This window comes from Rattus rattus, chromosome 4, assembly GCF_011064425.1.
Source record: "Rattus rattus isolate New Zealand chromosome 4, Rrattus_CSIRO_v1, whole genome shotgun sequence".
Lineage (NCBI taxonomy): Eukaryota > Metazoa > Chordata > Mammalia > Rodentia > Muridae > Rattus > Rattus rattus.
The window spans coordinates 56447248-56467282 of NC_046157.1; the positions used below are offsets into that span (position 1 = coordinate 56447248).

General features: G+C 41.6%; 1 protein-coding gene across 1 annotated transcript in view; it reads left to right on the top strand.

Annotated features, from left to right (window-relative positions):
• Nucleotides 1–20035, top strand: part of Ltn1 (listerin E3 ubiquitin protein ligase 1) — a 54443-nt gene that overhangs the window by 21555 nt on the left and 12853 nt on the right. Inside the window, exons 12-25 of the mRNA XM_032900483.1 lie at nt 1383–1572; nt 1938–2177; nt 3349–3502; nt 4287–4431; nt 4994–5180; nt 7982–8141; nt 9153–9257; nt 10989–11131; nt 12839–12974; nt 13080–13224; nt 14258–14471; nt 14846–15083; nt 15455–15529; nt 17564–17750. Of these exons, the coding sequence (XP_032756374.1) occupies nt 1383–1572; nt 1938–2177; nt 3349–3502; nt 4287–4431; nt 4994–5180; nt 7982–8141; nt 9153–9257; nt 10989–11131; nt 12839–12974; nt 13080–13224; nt 14258–14471; nt 14846–15083; nt 15455–15529; nt 17564–17750 (2319 nt within the window). The remainder of the gene's footprint in view (nt 1–1382; nt 1573–1937; nt 2178–3348; nt 3503–4286; nt 4432–4993; nt 5181–7981; nt 8142–9152; nt 9258–10988; nt 11132–12838; nt 12975–13079; nt 13225–14257; nt 14472–14845; nt 15084–15454; nt 15530–17563; nt 17751–20035) is intronic.

Sequence of the window (20035 nt, forward strand, 5' to 3'; positions counted from 1 at the left end):
CCGTAGGTCCTGTCTACACACATACAATAAGTAAGCTGTCTCACACATGCATTCACACATGCGCGCGCGCACACACACACACACGCACACACACACACACACACACACACACACACACACACACACACACACACTCTACAAATGTAATTTTTTAAAAGTAAGAAAAGAAAGAATAAATGTATAACTACCCACTTGACGTCAACTGTATCAGCCTGGTCATCTAGGACTTATGTCTGTTTAACGTCTTCCTAACGTAGTGTTTGTAAGGTTCCCGTTCTCTGGGCTCCTGACACTTCTGACTGTCCTGGCTTCTTACAGCTGCAAAGAGTCTTTCGCTAGCTGTGCTGAAGCACTGCGACTCTCATGTACATGTCTTACTAACTTGAGAGTCATTTTACTCTACCAGGAGGGAAATCTGAAAATTAAACCTGTTGGTTTATAAGTTATGAAGTGGGCCCCAGTTGGTTGAGAGATGTCAGAGATTGTAAGGCTAGCTTAATGATAAGGCTTAGATTGAAATTCTAGCTCTGATTGTCTATACTTTTTTTAATATAAAGATAAGCAGTTTTTAGTCACTACCCAACGTGCACTTGGGTTTTCTTTTTTTCCAGGCTTTGAAATGAACCAAGTTGCAAATCCTTTCTTCTCAACCTTTAAAGCAAAAGAAGCCCTGGGAACATGGATCAGCATGGTTTTGGGGGTGGATTTACAAGTTTTTCTCTCTCACTTCCCCACTCAACAAAAATAAAAAAGTTATATTAGATACTTGGCCTTAGGTACTCTGTTTCAGAGACTCTGGGGAAGTAAACCCCACTGTTAATATCGAAGAAGTAGCTGGCCATTATTATTAATTGTTCCTTAATTTCAGAAAAATTAATGAACAAAAATGTACCATTAAGAGGCCATTTATTTATAAACTATCTTCAGAGTTCACTCATTGTTCATTGAACATATCTTCAGGATTGGTAGCAGGCATCAGAGAAGTTCAAAACAGTTTCTGTTAGCAGGGAACTCAGTCTTATTGGAAAGACAAGACACACACACAGATGAAACATTTGTATAATAGTACTTTCTAGTAAGTGCTTCAGACAGTCAGAGACAAGTAGTTGGCTTGGGCAGAGAGGAGAAAGTCTATCTTGGACTAGAACGGATGGGGCGATCTTGAAAACCAGGTGGGATTGTATGGGTTTTGATATGTGGGGATCTGTGTGGTTGGGGTAATGTAACAAAGCTGGGGAGTGATGTCACTAGGGTCACTGAGGACAGGAAGACAGCAGAGGGAGAGCCAGGACCAGGGGAGGGAAGGGAGCTAGTAGCATTCTCATACTAATCCGGACACATCTTTTGATCTGGCTTCTAATCTTTAGTTTTATGGTTTTTAGGCATGTTCTAGTTCAGACAAACATGCTTTAGTAACTCCTTGGCTAAAAGGCAGTATTCTTGGAGAGAAATTGGTTGCCTTGGCAGACTGTCTTTGTGGTAAAGACTTGGAATCCACAATATCTTCCGAATGTCACTCTTCCGAACAGTGGACTCTGCTAAGACTGGCACTGTCTCAGCACCTTAAAAACGGTAGGGATACAACTTGGCTTTCTAGCAGGGTTGATAATCCTTTCTACCTCCTAGGGGGATTCCATACTTTTAATTTGAATATTGTTGGTAGAGATAAGACATGTTTTCTCAAATACCTTGTATTTGTTATAAATACTGTGTTTGTTACATGGTATTACTCAAGATATATAATGTTATTCATTTTGATTTCTAATTCTTTGAAATAATAACCACTGTTGAATTTTATAGTCCATGGCTGGGTTTTACTCTAAGTTTGCTTTTTAAAGCTTGAGGGCTATCACATGTTAGAGGCATGTTGACTTTGTAGATGTTTTTGCTGTTTAATATAATCACATTTTCTGGTTTTTGTTTTTCTTTATTTGTAGATTACTTGATTGGAGAAGTGTACGTTGCAAGAATTATTGTTAAACTTCATGAAACTTTATCCAAAACCAAGGACTTCTCAGAGGCAGCAGACAGTGACTCTTCAGTGTCTTTTGTCTGTGATGTGATCAATAGCTTCTTCAGCTCAGCAGGAGGAGGCTTGCTAACGCCCGCATCGGAAGACTTGTTGTTAACTCTCTTTCAACTATGCGCCCAGAGCAAAGAACGAACACACTTGCCAGGTAAGAGCCTGCTGCTCAAGTATTTGGTTGGGAATCTCCTGCTCTGACCTGCATAGTGTAAGTGCCCAGGCTTTTTTACTTGGATCGTCATGTGTTTGTCAGTTTAAAGAACCTTGAGAAAATATTACTGTCATATTTTTAGCTAAAAATAAATATAACCCAGCTAAAAATAAATATGTAGATGATATTTCTACTGTGCATGTTGATATCGAGGCAACAGTTTGCGAGGGCCATACCAGAGTCTGAGCCTCTTCTCTCTGGAGCACTGACAGGACACTTCATTTCTGTTAGGATTACACGTATTTGTTTGGTGTGGCCCTTTGTTGTCCACCGTGTACTGTGGAGGTCAGAGGACAGCGAGGAGGTTGTCCTTGCCTTCTACCCCATGGGTGTCGGTAGAACCCTCAGGTTCTTAGGCTTAGGGCCAGTGGAGAGCTCTGCCTGCCTCTGCCTCTCTAGTGCCCAGATTAACGCTGTGCACGACTGTGCCTGCTGTACCCCGTTTCTCAATGACTATATCCTTACTTATAAAAGGATAAGAATACTAAGATAGAATCTCTTATTATAAAATGTGTTTAGTCTTGATTATGAAAAATGAAATTGAAATTGCCTTGTAAGGACTAAGATTTTGCTCTGTGTATTCAAGTTTATCTGAGAAAGGGTCAGAACAAAAAACAAATATTGATGATGCTGGGCATGGTGGTGCATGCCTTAATCCCAGCACCCGGGAGGCTCAGACTGGAGAGTCTCCATGAGTTTGAAGCCAACCTGGTTCACATAGTGAGGTCCAGGCCAGCAAGGGCTTCCCAGGGACACCCTGTCACAGACATGAACAACTACTAAGAATGCCACTGCTGGATAGCTCTCCTCCCTATCCTTTCTAACTTTTCTGTTGGAAAAGATAACCTGTGACACCCACCTTCAGTAAGGAAATTCAGACTAGGCAACATAGCTACCTTATCATTTTGCAGTATTATGGTACAGGCTAGCTTGCATTATTCTCTGAATATGACAGTTAATTTCTTTGGTGATAAGTTTCATTTTATATTTTGTTTTAAAATTAAAACATGTTAAAGAACTCAGATCTACAGCAAATTTGTTTCCGATGTTTTATTCTGAAAATAGTTTATTCGGTGAGATTACAAATTATTGCTAATACCTTGGTTTTTAGATTTTCTGATCTGTAAACTGAAGAATACTTTGCTTTCTGGTGTAAATTTATTGGTCCATCAAACTGCAAGTACATATGAGCAGAGCACCTTTCTACGTTTGTCTGTTCTGTGGCTGAAGGACCAGGTTCAGTCTTCAGCTTTGGATAACGAGAGGTAATGTTTTGTGCACAGTTGCACGGTGTCTTATGTACTGTCGTCTCCTTCTGGCTATGGGCGTGCATGACCATACTCTTAGCCCTCAGGCAGATCACAGATTTGAGGCCATTCTGGACTATAGAGTGAGAATCTGGTCTTAAAGAAGAAGAAAAAGTTCATGATTAATGAGTTCTAATCTGTTTAAGACCTTTGCAAAACTAGACCGTCCAGATTTTTTTTTTTAAGAAATTGTCTTAACATTATTCATTTAAGTTGTCAATAGAGCAGTTATTTACCTGCTACACTATCTGTAGTCAGTAGCATGTTGTGATATTATTCTGTGTTAAATATTTTGGATTGTTAACTGTGATCTTTAATGGCCACCATACATACCAATTGTACTTGGTTGTTTATTTTTAAGATAATGGGTTATAAGAACATTTACATAGCTGCCCATATAGTGAACTTGAAAACAATGTATGTAGTGTCTTTGGGGTTAGGTAAAATATATAATCATCCTCGTATCATTCAGGAAGATAGTCGTGTTTCAGACATTCTGTATCTGAAAACAGGCATCTACTCCATCCTGAGATAGAAGCATCACCTACTCTCACATCATAAATGTGAGATTGAACCCTAGTTCTGAGTCTCTGTGTCTGAGGCATGGTGGGCAGTAGGAAAGATCTCGTCTCTCTGTCTTTCTGTGCTCAAGTGTGCTCTTTCTCTAGTTGGATGTTTAGTGAGTACTAGCTTGTTGAACTGCTTGTACCCTAACTACAGCACTTCCTTGCATTGGTTTCAGTCTTCAGGTCCTCTTGTCTGCTGTTGGAGACTTGCTGAGTACTCTTGTAGAGAGTGAGGACACTTCTCTTCTTGGAGTCTATATTGGAAGTGTAATGCCCAGTGACAGCGAGTGGGAAAAGATGAGGCAGTCTCTTCCTGTTCAGGTGTGTTGAATGCTGCAGTGTGGATCTCATTCTGAATTGCTAGTCCATTCAGCTGTCAGTCTTTTTATCCTGGAGTAGAAAGGATAGTTAAGAGGATTTCGTGCATTGCTCTTATGTCTCTGAACATTAATAACAGTTTTAGTGAGAATATGCCTTTTGATACTGGTATCAGCCTCATGTAAAGAGGAATAAGGTCTTGTTCTCTTAGGGAATCCTAAAGAAATGTGCATGCTGTTGACTGCGCCAATACAAACCAAGCTTGTGAACTACTGCACTTTTATATAGACTTCATAGTCTAGCCTCATGTGAACAAAAGACACTGGATGAAGAGTGAACAGAAATTGGACATCTATAGATGAGCAATTTAGAATATCTAATGAATTTGCATTAATTTTTTTTTTCATTATTAAGTCTTTCACCTCCTTGATTAGATTTATTCGTAGGTTTTTTTTTTTTTTTTTTTTTTTTATTAACTTGAATATTTCTTATATACATTTCAAGTGTTATTCCCTTTCCCGGTTTCCGGGCGAATTTGCATTAATTTAATGTATTCTATTTACAGTGGTTACACAGACCTCTTTTAGAGGGAAGGCTGAGTTTAAATTATGAATGCTTCAAGACTGACTTTAAGGATCAAGATACAAAGACTCTTCCCAACCATTTGTGCACTTCATCATTATTGAGCAAAATGATCTTAATTGCACAGAAAAAGAAAATAGTCCTAGAAAACGATGTCCTTGAGAAAATATGTAAGTATCTGTGAAGGTTCAGGTAGACACTCTAGGATCCAGTTCAGTGTTCAGCATAATTTGAATTTTATTTAAACTATTTATTTTATTCAAGCTGGCACAACATCAGAGTAAGGAGATGCTGGGTCCCATGCCCTGAAGAAAGTAGGAGTGATGTCAAGATTGTGAAGGTTCTCTTGGGTGTTGAACATATGAATCATTACACACATGGCTCTCATTATTTTACTGCCAAGTAAGGACTCAAATGTTGATTCTCAAGATTTAGGCCTCAGCTTATTTCCCCATTCATAGTATCATATGTATGTATGTCCTGTACACAGTAGTATTCATTTGGAAACTACATGCATTTACATGCATTTGAGAGAATGCTTGTTCTATGAAAGAAAGGTGAAATTTCATTTGACTACTGAATGACATTTAATTTACATTGCTATCTCTGTCCAAACAGAAGATTGGAAGCTGGTGATTCGTCCTTGTTGTGTTAAGCTGTTGTGTTATTTAATTTGTTTGTGTGCGTGTAGGTACTCCTGGAAGCCAGGAGGCCATTTCCAACTGCCATGGAAGCTAGAGTTACAGGCGGTTTTGAGTGGGTTGACATGCTGCTGGAGCTGACCCAGGCCTGGGGATGGAGGTGCAGCAGTAGCTTTAACCAGTGAGCTGTCTCTCCAGCCCCTTGCCCCACTTTTTTTTTTTTTTGAGACAAAATCTCAGCCTGCCTTAATGTAATCATTGTCACTTTTCTCAATTGATTGTTTTTTTTTTTTTTGAGATAGGGTATCAGCGTATAGCTGTAGCTACTCTGGAACTTGCTGTGTAGACCAGGCTGGACTCAGACTCAGAGAGATGGACTTGCCTCTGTTCCAAATTGTTGATAGTACAGGACTGAGCTACTATTTCTAGATAAGGGATATTTAGTCTCCTTTTCAGCTCTCAGTTAAATACAATAATTGTTTTTGCTATTTAATGAGTGTTTGTTACCCACGTGTGATTTTATAAAGGTTTTGACTATCTCCAGGCTAGAAGAAACCTGTGATTGGGACGTTTGTGCTAGACTCTTGGTCCTTTTATCCCGACAGCCCTCAGAGATTTCATGCAGGGCACTCTGTTACTGAAGACATGGTTACTTTTCATTTGTTGCTTTGAGACAGGGTCTAACTATGTGCCCTGGCTGGCCTCACAGAGGGCTTCTGTGCTCCCCTCAAGTGCTGAGATCAAAGGTGTACTGCCACACCCCCGTGTTTGTAGGATACGTTGGTTCCTGGTTTTGACGAATTCGCATGAAGCTCTTGTCTAAGGTCGTGGAACCTCTTAGGCTCCCCCTTGCCCCCTGTGTTTTTGTTTTTTAAGATTTATTTTTATTCTTAAATATGTGTGTGCTATAGGTAGGTACATGTGAATGCACATGCCCTCAGGCCAAAGAAGTTGGATCTTTGGATTTGGGCTATAGATGGCTGTGAGCTATCTGACATGGGTGCTGGGAACCAAGCATGGCAAGTTCTTTCTTTCTTTCTTTTTTTTTAGGAGCTGGGGACCGAACCCAGGGCCTTGTGCTTGCTAGGCAAGTGCTCTACCGCTGAGCTAAATCCCCAACCCCATAGCAAGTTCTCTTAACTGCTGAGCTCTTTCTCTTGCCCCCCTTTTTTTTTTTTTTTAGACCATCCTGACTTTGAACTCACTGAGATCTGCCTGCCTCTTCCTCCTGAGGAATCAATCCCATCAGTCCTGGCAGATTGTAGGTGTGCTTTATGTCCACTCTTGGCCCAGTTCCTTTTACCTTTTATAACTTGATGGGAACACTACAGTAATAGCTAGCTGTTTTTTAATGACTAGTAAGTTCAGAAGAGGAGTGGTATTTGTTTTGATATGGGGCCTCATTAAGTTACCATATTGGTTTCTAATATGAGGTGGGAGACACCTCAGGCTCTCTGGTGCTTGGGACTATAGTATAGGTACATGACACTACATCCCGGACTTAGGGTTAGGGTTAGGATACTGTTTTATGACAGACAGCTGTTGTCACTTTCTTTATTCTTTCAAATCTCAAAGCAATTGGAAAACCAGCTGACAGCTGTTTTTATGAGTGAATACAGCTGTTAGAATTGGGTAGACTGGTGAAAGTACTTCAAGGGCTAGCCACCATGTCTTCTGTAGCCCGAGAATCTACATGGCTGTGTTTTATAGCAAGCAGAAGTAAAAGAAGAAGTAACAAGTACCTGATGGGAGTAGCAGATAGTTAGCAAAATGTCATCACACTGAGCATTCACAGCATCCAGAGAGTAAACAAAGGCAACATCTTCAAATGAAGCTTACAAATACTCAGCAGAAATCAGCTGGGGAAACGCAATTGAGGTGTTTGAGCCTTGGGCAGAACAGTGTCTCCCCAATAAGGCTTGCATAGAAAAGAATAAATAGCATCAAATAACATCATCAAAGCAGGCACATAAAGTCAATATCCACTATCAACTCAAGGAGAGACCTGGGGAGGGTCTTCTTGATCCTCCATGGATGAGCAGCTACTGTCCTTTTCCCACTGCAGGCATTTTAGGGTGTGGGACAAGGACAAAGAGTAATTGTGTTGTGGAAGCAGATTGCTTTCTCCTCGCCCTTGCCGCCATGTTTTCAGCACCCTCACCTGCTTTCTCCTTGATACAGAGTTAGAAAGCCAGCTTGGCCCAGGACAGCAGTTTTGGAGGAGACAAGGGAGAGCCTGAGACTCAGCTTTCCACAAGCTTAGCTGACAGTTGGGTCAGCACAGGGTCTGTACGCTGGGCTTTAATAACCGACTGTGTCCATTCTGTTAGGTGCGGAGCTGCTGTATTCACTGCAGTGGTGTGAAGAACTCGACAATCCGCCATCTTTTCTAAGTGGATTCTGTGAAATGCTTCAAAAAATGAATATAACTTACAGCAACTTGTCTGTACTTGGTAATACTTCTAGCCTCTTGCAGCTTTTATTTGACAGGTCAGATTCCCTTTCAATTTGTTTTTAAATTGGCTTTCCCTTCTATAAGATGTAAGCCCCATTTGTGCTTTTGTTTAATCAGAGCATTGATCTAAGTCCCTTTTAATAATAGTGTCTTAGTTTGGGTTTTATTGCTGTAAAGAGACACTATGACCAAGACAGATCTTCTAGAGGAAAACATTGGGGCTGGCTTACAGTTTCAGAGGGTGGGTTAGTCTACAGTTCTCACAGCAAGAAGCAGGACAGCATGCACGCACACTTGGTGCTGGAGAGGAGTTGAGAGTTCTACACCTTGATCCAAAGCCAGTAGAAGGAGACTGTATAACACGGGGCACAGCTTGAGCATAGGCGACCTTAAAGCCTGCCTCCGCAGTGACACACATCCTCCAACAAGGCCACACCTCCTAATAGTGCCGCTCCCTATGGGCCAAGCATTCAAACACATGAGTCTATGGGGAATGAAGACATTGTTTTAATTTGTTACATGTGACTGATCTTCCCATTGCTTTCAAATTAAATCTGTACTTTCATTGTACCTGTAACTTAGATGTTTCTTAATGTTGTAGCTATGAGTTTCTCTTCCAGATGAGGAAAATGGATTATACAAAATGGGAAGGGGAGAGGGAGAGCCTGCAGCCTCCCTCTGCATTTAATGCTTCTTTGTCTTTCACTGAGACTCAGTTATTCTCTGTGAGGCAGCCTTTTCCCAGATGTGGCTTCTGGTCTTCAAGTTAGGTGTTTAAGGGCATCTCTCCTATTGGATCTTGAGGTACTTTGCTATTGCCTGGGAGTGAGAGCTCAGTTCCCATTGTCCTTAACTCCCAGTCCTTTGGGTAATTAGTGGCAGTTGAGTTTGAAGTTTTTAGATGACTTCGTGACCCAGATTTTTTTAACTTTATAGAAGGAATCTGGATAATCAGTGTTTTAAAATCTTAACAATTTTCAGAATGATTGATCCAATCTATATCTATATATATGTATTTAACACTCATTTTTTGCCTCTTCTTTTAGATCTAGAAAAAATGGCACACTTTGGTCTCTTATTATTGCTAAATTGATCCTTTCCCGAAGTATTTCATCTGATGAAGTAAAACCATATTATAAGAGAAAAGAAAGGTATTCGTAATTATGGTTCCACTTGTCAGTTTACCATTATAGTGGGTTACTTTGGCGGTCTGTGGTCAGCAAACAGTGTAGTGATCAGAGAAGCAAGGTTTGGGAATGAGGGGATTGAATTAAGGGAGATGAGAACTAAAGACAGACAGACTTGAATGGCTTTGATTGGAGACATGTTTGTTGTGTTATGGGACAGGGCCTCACTATGCTGCCCCAGTTCATCTGAAGCTCATTTTGTAGACTAGGCTGACCTGCCTCGACTGCTTGAGTGCTGGAATTAACAAGGTTGTTTTTGTTGTTGTTGTTGTTGCTTTTGTTTCTCTCTCTCTCTCTCTCTCTCTCTTGAGTGAAGCATTTCTAACTTGATGCTTCCTGAAATTTTATGCTTCTTTCAGAAAAAACAAAGTATAAGCCTAATTTTCTCAGAATTAGATTCCTTTGGTAGGGAGCTAGAGAGATGACTCCATAGTTAAGAGCAAGCCCTTGTTGCTTTTTCAGAGGACCTGGATTGAGTTCCCAGCACCCACGTGATGGCTCACAACCACCTGTAACTCCAGATCCAGAGGATCTGACACCCACTTCTGGTCTCTGGAGGCACCAGGCATGCAAGTGGTGCACAAAGACAATTGAGCAAAATACTAGTACGCATAAAATAAAATAAATCTGATAGGAAAATTTTGTTTTTAACATAGCACCTTATTTGTTGCATGGAAATGGAAAAAGTTGCTCCTCTTTTTTCTTTTTGTTAATAGCTCCCTTGTTGGCCTCCTTTCCATGGCCTCCTGGTCTCACAACCTCTACTCTTTTCCCCAGACTCATTTAACTCTCATTTTAAGTGTTTGCCTACATGGATGTATGTGCACCATGTGTGTGCCCGGTGCCCATGGAGTCCAGAAGAGGGCATTCGGATCTCTTGGAACTAAGATTACAGGTGATTGTTACAGCCATGTGGGTACTGGGAACTGAATTGGGGTCTTCTGTAGGAGCGGTAAATGCTCTAAACCCGTAGGCCATCTCTGTGGCCCCTCCTCTTACCTTGAGTAATGGACCACTGTGAAAGTGCATGGCAGAGGACAGTGAATATGTAAGTCAAGCAGATTGGGGCATGCCGGGAAGCTCAGCTTGCTGATCAGTGCTTGGCCAAGACTTACCAACGAGCATTTTGAATTTCTGACTTACATAGAATGCTCTGTGGGCTAACTAGATTTCAGTTTAAATCTTATTTAAAAATTAAGCAATTTTTTAGAGATAGCTTGATTCACTTATAGGAAGTAATAAAAGAAAAAGAAAAAAAAAAAAACCCTGACAACATCTTATGATGTGTATGCCTGTTTTACTCATTGGTACCATTCTGCAGAGTGCATTTGGGCTCTTATTTGTTTAGGTTTTTTGATGTTATTCATTGATCCCGTGACTTTGTGAATGCCACACCAACACATCCCACTATTAGGCTGTTTGCAGTTCAGCCCACTGGTATAATAATAAAAGGTAAAAATCATCAGACTCTAGAAAAGGTATAAATGTTCTTTTCAAAAATGAGAAATACACAGCAAAGATAAAAGCAATAAAATGAAAATAGAGATGTGGAATTAGCATCAGCCTGATGGGTCCTCTTCTAGACAAGTATTTATGCGCTGAGCTTACGTTCCTTTTGAATGGTCTGAATAATATCATGTTGTGAAGTAGCCACGCTCACAGAATAACTATACGCAATGTTTTCTCTCTACACAGCTTCTTCCCTCTAACAGAAGGTAATTTGCATACCATTCAAAGTCTCTGTCCATTTTTGTCTAAAGAAGAAAAGAAGGAATTTAGTGCTCAGTGTATTCCTGCTTTCTTGGGTTGGACTAAAGAAGACCTTTGCAGTATTAATGGTAGGTTGTGGGTAATATTCTACATTTTAATTATTTCTTGCGATAAGAGAAGGATTGAGTATGTGCAAGTGTCAGAGTGTCCTGGAGCTCATGTCATTCTACCTTGTAGTTCTGTTACCTGTCAGGTTGGTAACGCTTCCCATGAATTCCTGTAGGGGCGAGCTTAGCGCTTTTGAACAGAAGTGCTAGAGCTGTGAGGAAATTTATATACCTAAGAGTCCCATAATCATTTACTTTCCGCCTCTGGCTGATCTTGACATGGTATGGGGGATCTAGGGCCTTCTGCGTGCTAGACAAGCTCTCTGCCACTGAGCAGCTCTATCCTCAACCTTCACCTGTGTAGCGCTGTAAAGCTACGTCTCATTTCTCCCTAGTCAACCAATGACTGAACAGGGAGAGGTAAAGGAATAGTTTTGTAGTATTTTAAAGTTTTTGAACTCTGCACTATGTTGGGTCATGTGTTTACTGATTTAATAAGCATCTCCATGCAGTTCCTGTTGGGGAGGGGGAGGGGGGGTGACAGACAGACAATCAAAGACACAAATCATGTTACGTCCTATTGTAATTGATTGTAGCAGAGCATCATGTACTGCTTTGGGAATGGCAGAAAGGAGTAAGTTTCCATGCTGCCCAGTGTCAGGGCTAATTTCTCAAAAATCCCTCAAGTGCCATGTTGAATGTACATGTTTGAGCATGTATACAGATTAGAATATACATGTTTGAGCATGTATGTGGATTGGAATGTCCTTGTATGGGGATTGAAATGCACATGTTTGAGCATGTATGCAGATTAATGTATGCAGATTAGAATATACATGTTTGAGCATGTATGCAAATTAGAGTATACATGTTTGAGCATGTATGCAGTTTGGAAAGAGCATTCCTGGCACACAGAATGAGTGCAGATAGTTCATTAACTGACATTGGGAACAAAGGATGTTGGATAATAAGAGGATGGGTTTTGAAATGGTAGGGTCCTCCAGGAGTGAAGTCAATGAGCTGGTTGGTGTAACCTCACTTGTAGAAGCCATTTTTAAAGGTATTCATTTGGGCACTGCTCAAGAAAGATTTTGACTTTCAAAGTAGACTTTGCATTTTATGATCGTATAGTTTACAATTCTTTAAGATTTTCATTTTGTATTTTACTTTGTGAAGTTTGAATATCTTGTAATGTAAAAGTTTACCAGAAAGCATATGTGCTTTTTGAGTGAGTGTATTAATTATATAATTCTATATGTTCTGTTTCCTACTTCATTTAACGGTTTACTCTATAGCTGTGTCTTTGTTGTTTACTTGTTTTTGAAAGGTAAGTACAAAAGGCTTCTGTATACAAAGTAGAAAAGACTCGTAAAGTCCAATGGTGTGTATTCCTGTCCTCTCTTTCCAGTTCCCCATTTGGAACTACGTGCTCAGTGGGCAGGGGCCACACCTGTGCCCATAGCACTGACGAGCTCTTCTCTTGACTCTTTAGTGTAATGCCTTAGAAATGGGTTATTTTTGTTAATTATTTATACACACAGTCTGTGTGCAGCCCAGGTTGGTCTAGATGCCAGCATCCTCCTTCCTCTACCTCTGAAGGGCATCACACCAGCCTAAAGCTTCCTTCAAGGAGACTTAGGACCTTGTACAGTACATTTTCAGTTTTCCAAAGTAGACTTGCTTTATAGACACTGTTTATAATGCATCATCATTCCCACTTTACTTTAGGAGCTTTTGGACATCTTGCCATTTTCAATTCTTGCCTGCAAACCAGAAGTATAGATGACAAACAGCTATTGCATGGTATATTAAAAATTATAACAAGCTGGAGGAAACAGCATGAAGATATTTTTCTCTTCAGTTGGTAGGTAATACTTTATTCCTATATAAAATGTGGGCCCACATCATTTATGCATGCCTGGTTTAAAATGGGGTATTCTCTAATTGAATGTCTTTGCCTTCATCACAGTAATCTATCGGAAGCAAGTCCAGAGGTCCTTGGTTTAAACATAGAAATCATGCGATTCCTTTCCTTGTTTCTGAAGTACTGCTCGTACCCGCTAGCAGAGAGCGAGTGGGATTTCATCATGTGCTCCATGTTGGCTTGGTTGGAGGTAAATTAGCCTGACGTGTCATCACTCTGTTGGGTCTTCGCACACACTGTGCGTCTTGACCCTTTATTCTGATTTTAAATCATGATTAGTTCCTTTGTGGAGAAGACATGTAAAATACTTTGTTTAAAGAACATTAAAATCCTTCCTAGTTGTTCCTGCACTAGCTGTTGCTTCATAGATCTGAAAAACGATAGTGATTTCATGTGATCTCCAAACTACATTTAAAATCTTCTCTTCACTTGGTTGAACTTAGTCTTTACAACACAGCCTTTTCGGGTTAGATTTCATTATGGCAAGGTTTGGGTTTTTTGTTATGTTTTTGTTTTTGTCTCTTGGGGTGTAAAGCACACTGCGCAGTATGACCAAAGGAATTTATGAAAGATAAAGGCATTGAGCGGGGAATTGGTGTTCTTACATGAACCCAAGTAACTAGAAAAACAGTCACCTGTGAGGTAGGTCTGAGATGGACAGCAAAGTCAGTCAGGACTGACGTGGTCCAAGTCTGCTTTTGACTGGCTACCCACTGTGTGAGTTGGCATTTTAGCTCCAATCTCCTTCTGAATTTTTTTTTTTTTTTTTTCTTTCTCGGAGCTGGGGACCGAACCCAGGGCCTTGTGCTTCCTAGGCAAGCGCTCTACCACTGAGCCAAATCCCCAACCCCCTGAATTTTTTTATTTTAAGATAACTTAATGTTCAACTGGTAGAGCTCTGAAGCATGTATTTAATGTATTGTACTTGGTGAATGCAAGTATTATTCTCTTCCATACTTTACAAGCTTAAAAAGTTCATTTCAGAATAAATTGTTCATTAATAATTGTTAAATTCCTGGTATTTTTGAAAGTTGTTTGCTGTAAACATGCATGAATTTTTCCTGAACTATGAACTTCAACAAGCACCTTCTTTTCCTCTTCTCCTTCCTCTCCCCTCCTCTTCCATTCATCTCTGATGGAGAATGATGAAGATCTCTGTCCTGTACTGCCTGTTGTGTGGGGTAGCAGCCTGCTTACCTGTTTCATTTCTCTCCTTTCTGTAGACAGCCAGTGAGAACCAGGCCCTGTACTGTGTTCCGCTGGTGCAGCTGTTTGCCTGTGTCAGCTTTGATCTGGCCTGTGACCTCAGTGCCTTTTTTGACTCGATAACTCCAGATACTGTTGACAATCTTCCTGTAAATCTAATCAGTGAGTGGAAAGAATTTTTCTCTAAAGGCATCCACGGTTTGCTATTGCCTCTTTTGGTAAATGCCACAGGTAAGTTCAAAGGGGCATAATAATGGTAATTATTGAAAATGGCTGTTGAAAAATGTAAAATGGGCTTCGTTTCTTAGAGGTAGTCTCTATGCTGCTGCATTGTAGTACAGACACAGCATGACAGGAAAAAAGATGGCTTGGTATTGAGAAACCGCTGCAAGTTAAGATGCTATAATTCAACAGAGTACAGCATTAGAACCCCTCTATACTGCTATGCCTTTTTAAAAAATGGAGTAGAGGCCATTATAACAGTTGAGGGTAACAGAAACACAGTTTATTTCCAGTGAGGACTTGTCATGTTTGAATCTAGTTTTCATTTGATCAACCCACTTGTGTTCTCATGAGTAGTGTGTGTTTCTTCATTTCAATACCAGGAGAAAACAAAGACCTGTCTGAAACGTCCTTTCAGAACGCAGTGCTGAAACCCATGTGTGAAACGCTAACATACATCTCTAAGGACCAGCTGCTGAGTCACAAGCTCCCCAAGAGATTGGTTGCCAGCCAGAAAACAAACTTGCCAGAGCACCTCCAGACTTTGCTGAATACTTTGACCCCACTGCTTCTCTTCAGAGCCAGACCTGTGCAAATTGCCGCTTACCACATGCTCTACAAGTGAGACAGCCGTAGCTGGATAAGGGTTTACTCTCTAAGCATGATGCATACTTAGTGTTTTTGTTTTGTTTTGATTTAATCCACACAGCCACCTTTCCAGCCCCTAGATTGCATTTTTAATCTTTAAAAAATAAGTGAGACAGGAGACTGGATTATATATATATCCTAGTTATAGAGTGGTTAAAGTTTTGACCATGTCATTTTTGTCCCTTTGTAATTCTTATTTATACAATCTTGTCCATAAGTAATTGTTTTGGAAAGGAATTATTAAGTGTAGACTCACCACAAAGTACGCTTTGTTGGCCTTGAAGCACAAGTGAGCAATAGACAATGGGTTATAAATGCTCTAAAAGCCATGCTCTGCTTTTCAGACTGATGGCTGAATTGCCGCAGCATGACCAGGACAATCTCAAGTCCTATGGAGATGAAGAGGAGGAACCAGCCTTGTAAGGGTTTTTGGCTTGTTTGCTTTCCTTTCACCTTTTGTGAGTGTGTTTGTGTGAGTGCAGTTGTGTGCCATGGTGTGTGTGTGTGTGTAGGTTACAGGATAATCTTAGGGTGTTGGTCCTCGATTTCCGTTTTGTCTTGATAGCCTCTTGTTTGCTGCTGCAATTTGCCCTGTTAGCTGACCCTGCCACCCTCTGGGCATTCTCCTGTCTCTACCCCCGTCTCGCTCCTATGTCCACCTGAGGCCAGAGAGGTCTGTCACATCCCTGGAACCGAAGTTATCGATGCTTGGGAGATGCCACGTGGTGCTGGGACTGGTGCCTCGGTGCTCGTGACGGCTGAGCAGTCTCCCCTACCCCTGTATTCTCTCCTAAGTACTCCTGGATCATAGTTCAATATGCTGCTGTTAGTCTAAACTCTTTGGCCTTGTGGTAGCTGTGGAATAATGAAGCAGTTCAGGTATCTATTGGTCGATCCTTTGTACACACAGCATCAGTGCTGAGGGGCAGGTAAGCAGTTGTTTTTAAGGATCTTATACTCTGACGGCTGCTGCTGCTCTGTGGTAAAATGTATGTGTGACAGGTGCTCAGAGAAAGGGTAGACAGCATATTAACAGTGCAGTACACAGAAGAGACAGTGGGCACCGACACTGAGGTGTGACTGTTGACATATACATGGACAAGGTGGGTTCAGTGTTTGTCACTCATTATTCTAGTCAGATATTTGGCAAGCTCTGAGAGAAAGAATTTCTGTCCCCTATTCCATTTTCCATAGCAGCCAGAGTGCTTGGGATTGTGGCAAGTCCACAAGTAGGTTCTCACTTGTTCATTGAGCGTCCAAATGAACTACTGTGTACAAAGCAGGGGAGGATGTGGTGGCAGGTGGATCTGGAACAGTCGTTAAGGACAGGATAAGAGATGGCCTAAAAAATGGGATTCTTGGGCTAGGGAACTGGATCAGTAGGTAAGAGCCCCTCAGTTGGAATCCCCAGCACTTACATAAAAGCTGTGTGTGGACAGATGTGCAGTTACCCCATACTGGCACCCTGATCTTGCTTTCGTAAGAGTAGCCTAAGCAGTGAGTGTTGAGTGTTGGGCTCGGTGAGAAGACCTTGTCTGAAGGAAATAAGCGGGAGAGTGATAAAGGAAGAAACCAGTGTCCTCTACTGGCCTATGTGTGCATGTGTGTCTGGGCAAACACACGCATGCATACACCACGTACAGCCTGTGAAGATGGAGTCACTACGGATTCAGGGCAGCATCAGCTGATTGTGACTTGAGATAAAGCATGAATTGCAGAAAGAAGCAAGCTGAGGTGGAAGCATCCCAGAATTAGCTGACAGTATCGGTTGGCGGTATGGAAAGCAGTGTCAGGAGATGTTTGAGGGATAGTAGGGCAGTTGTTACACACTAGAAGGCCTGAGCCATGAGGTGGGGAAGCTGGGAGAAAGCCTAGGTTCATGCTCAAGCAGCAGGAAGCCATCAGGAAATGTAGCACTAGACCAGAAGGAAAGAGCGAGGTTAGAGGGCTGAGAAGATTCTGAGAGGTCAAGGAGAACTTCACTTTCTAAGACCCCTCAGTCCACAGGAAAATGGTACTGAGTTAATGGGAATGTCAGCTTTGTAGAATACAGATACTCTGAGCAAACGTTTATCCTGTGGATGAATTGTGGTGATGTTGTAACTGTAAAGTAAGACAGTAGGGTGCACAGTAAGGTGAGACTCGATGTCTCCTCCTCTTCTCTTGGTACAGGGCTACAAAGGGCTCGGTTAGCCTTCCCTGACCTGTTTTGACAGAAATCTCTGGCGGTGTGACTTGTTTTCTTAATTAGAAACAGAAAATTGGGATAGGTGTTTTCTACAGCTGCATTTGGGTGTTGACATGTAGAGTCTTTCTACAGCATGGGCTTTTTTTTTTTTTTTTTTTTTTTGTAAACTAGGGGAAGATATTCTTTTTTAAAAGTTTGAAGTGTTTAGGTGCCTTTCATTTGTTAAGAGTCAAGTAAACGGTACTGTGTGGTGGTTGGTCCCCAGGTCACCGCCGGCCGCGCTGATGTCTCTCCTCAGCACTCAGGAGGAACTGCTGGAGAATGTCTTGGGCTGTGTCCCTGTGGGCCAGATAGTTCCCATTAAGCCACTGAGTGAGGACTTCTGCTACGTTCTGGGCTACCTCCTCACGTGGAAGCTGATACTCACTTTCTTCAAAGCTGCTTCGTCCCAGGTAAATAAGCACAGGGCCGAGGTGCTGGCGGGCACTGTGGGTTAAAGCCTGTGACAGCTTCTGTCCCCAGCAGTGAATCTTGGAAATGGGTCTGGGTAATCTCTTTTTTCTCCTAACAGAATGTACTCAACTAATTCTGTACTAGCGGGACAGATCTTTGTATGATTTGGCTTTGTTCTGGTGGTGATTAGAGAGTCGGGGTTAGGTGGTGCTGTTTTGGAAGTCACCGCCTTGCTGCCCAGATGTAGTTGTGACATCACTGAGAACAGGTTCTGAGGACAGTCTTTGTGCTGAGTGGTACGTCCTCAAACTTTAATCCAGCAAAGAGCCTCACATAATAGACTAGCAACGTGCAGTTGCTGCATCGGCTGCTAGGTGTCGCTGTTATTTCACATCTCAGCCTTCCCGCCCTCCTCTGCTCTCACACTCCTTCTTCCACTTGTCAGACAGAGTCTTATGCAGTCCAGCCTGCTGCCTCAGCCTCCCCACTTCTAGTGTTATAATGTGTGCCTTAGTGCACAGTTTTAACTTTTATTTCTTTAGAAAGACAACAACAAAACTCTTTTTGTCAGTTTTGAGACATGACCTTGCTCTCATATCGGTTTTAAGACATGTGCATCCTCCAGCCTCAGCCTCCCGAGTGCTGGGGTCACAAGTGGACACTTAATCTCATGTCAGACTTTGGTTTAATCAGCCTTGGTAAGTTTCTTCTCTTACAGTCAATACAAAAGTGCTTAGCTGAGAGCTCCTCGCACAAATGTACTTAAATGCATTCTTTTCCAGTCAGCTTTTCAGAACTCTTAAACTATACTTTATGTTGTCGCTTATACCCTTGCCTTAGTACAGATCTATCAGCTTGCACACTCTTGCCACTATGCCAGGCCAAGTGTGTGTTCCCATGTCTGTATTTTAGGGGAGGAGTATACTGGGGGCAACACTGATCTAGCTGCTAAGCAGAATATTTTATTGTCAAGCCTGTTCCTAGGTTTAGTTCTTATGCTACTGTTATTTGCTGATGTATTCTTAGAGTCCCCTTTGGAACTTTTAGATTTGTTCCTAAAGTATTATTGATGTCCAAAAATTAACAGCAGATTCAGAGTTTGGTGTGTATAGCATTTGTCATCTGAACGTCATCATATTCCTTATCTCAGGAAAGTGGACATTCACCATGGCTTTGATTCTCAAGATAGGCAGGAACCCACAAAGGTTGTACAGAAGCTTTTTTTAAATTTAAATTCAAGGTCTCACGGTGTGGCTGTGCCTCCATCTGTGATGCCGGCATTAAAGGCGTGTATCACAGTGCCAGCAACAGCAGCGTTGTTTTTAATTGAAAATAATTTTTTGGGGGTTGGAGAGATGGCTCAGCACTGACTACTCTTTCAGAGGTCTTGAGTTCAATCCCCAGCAACCACATGGTGGCTCACAACCATCTGTAATGAGATCCGATGCCCTCTTCTGGTGTGTCTGAGGACAGCTACAGTACTTATATATTATAAATAGATAAATCTTTAAAAAAAGAGAGTAATTTTTTTCATACAATATATTCTGATTACAGCCTTACCTCCCCCACTGTTCCCAGCTCTTTCTCCCCTCCCTTCCTGTCTAGTTCCTCACTCTTTCTGTCTCTCCTTATAAAACAAGCAGGCATCTAAGAAAAGTAGCCAAAGGCAAAGCACAAGAAACATACACACATTCACACACTCAGTAATCCCATAAATACTCAAAACTGGAACCCAGGATACACACAAGGGACCTGAAAGTACGAAAACTGACAAACAAGCAGCAAAGTGCTCTGACTTGATATTGAGAGAGAGAGAGAGAGAGAGAGAGAGAGAGAGAGCGCCACACCAAACCCTCCGAAGATGCCCTTGTTGTTTCCGTTGGCCACCTCCTTCTGTCCTGGGACCTACCCCTCAGACTAGTTTGTCTCTGTGGTGGGTGGACTTCCTTGGAGAAAATGAAGTATTCATTTGCTAGTGAATAGCTTCTCCATTGGGAATAGCTTCTGGGTTAGGATGGGTGTGCGAGCCTACTTCTGTTAGCTCTAAGACCCCAACTGCTGCAGACCTGTGCAGGCCGTGTCCACGAGCAACGTTTATGATTGAGCCTGAAATGTGAAAGGAGATAGAATGTCACAGAAGATTAAATGTATCAGCTGTGTTCTGCAATGAACTGAGGCAGTTTTAAAAAAAGTATAGGGGTTGGGGATTTAGCTCAGTGGTAGAGTGCTTGCCTATCAAGCACAAGGCCCTGGGTTCGGTCCCAGCTCTGAATAAAGAAAAAAA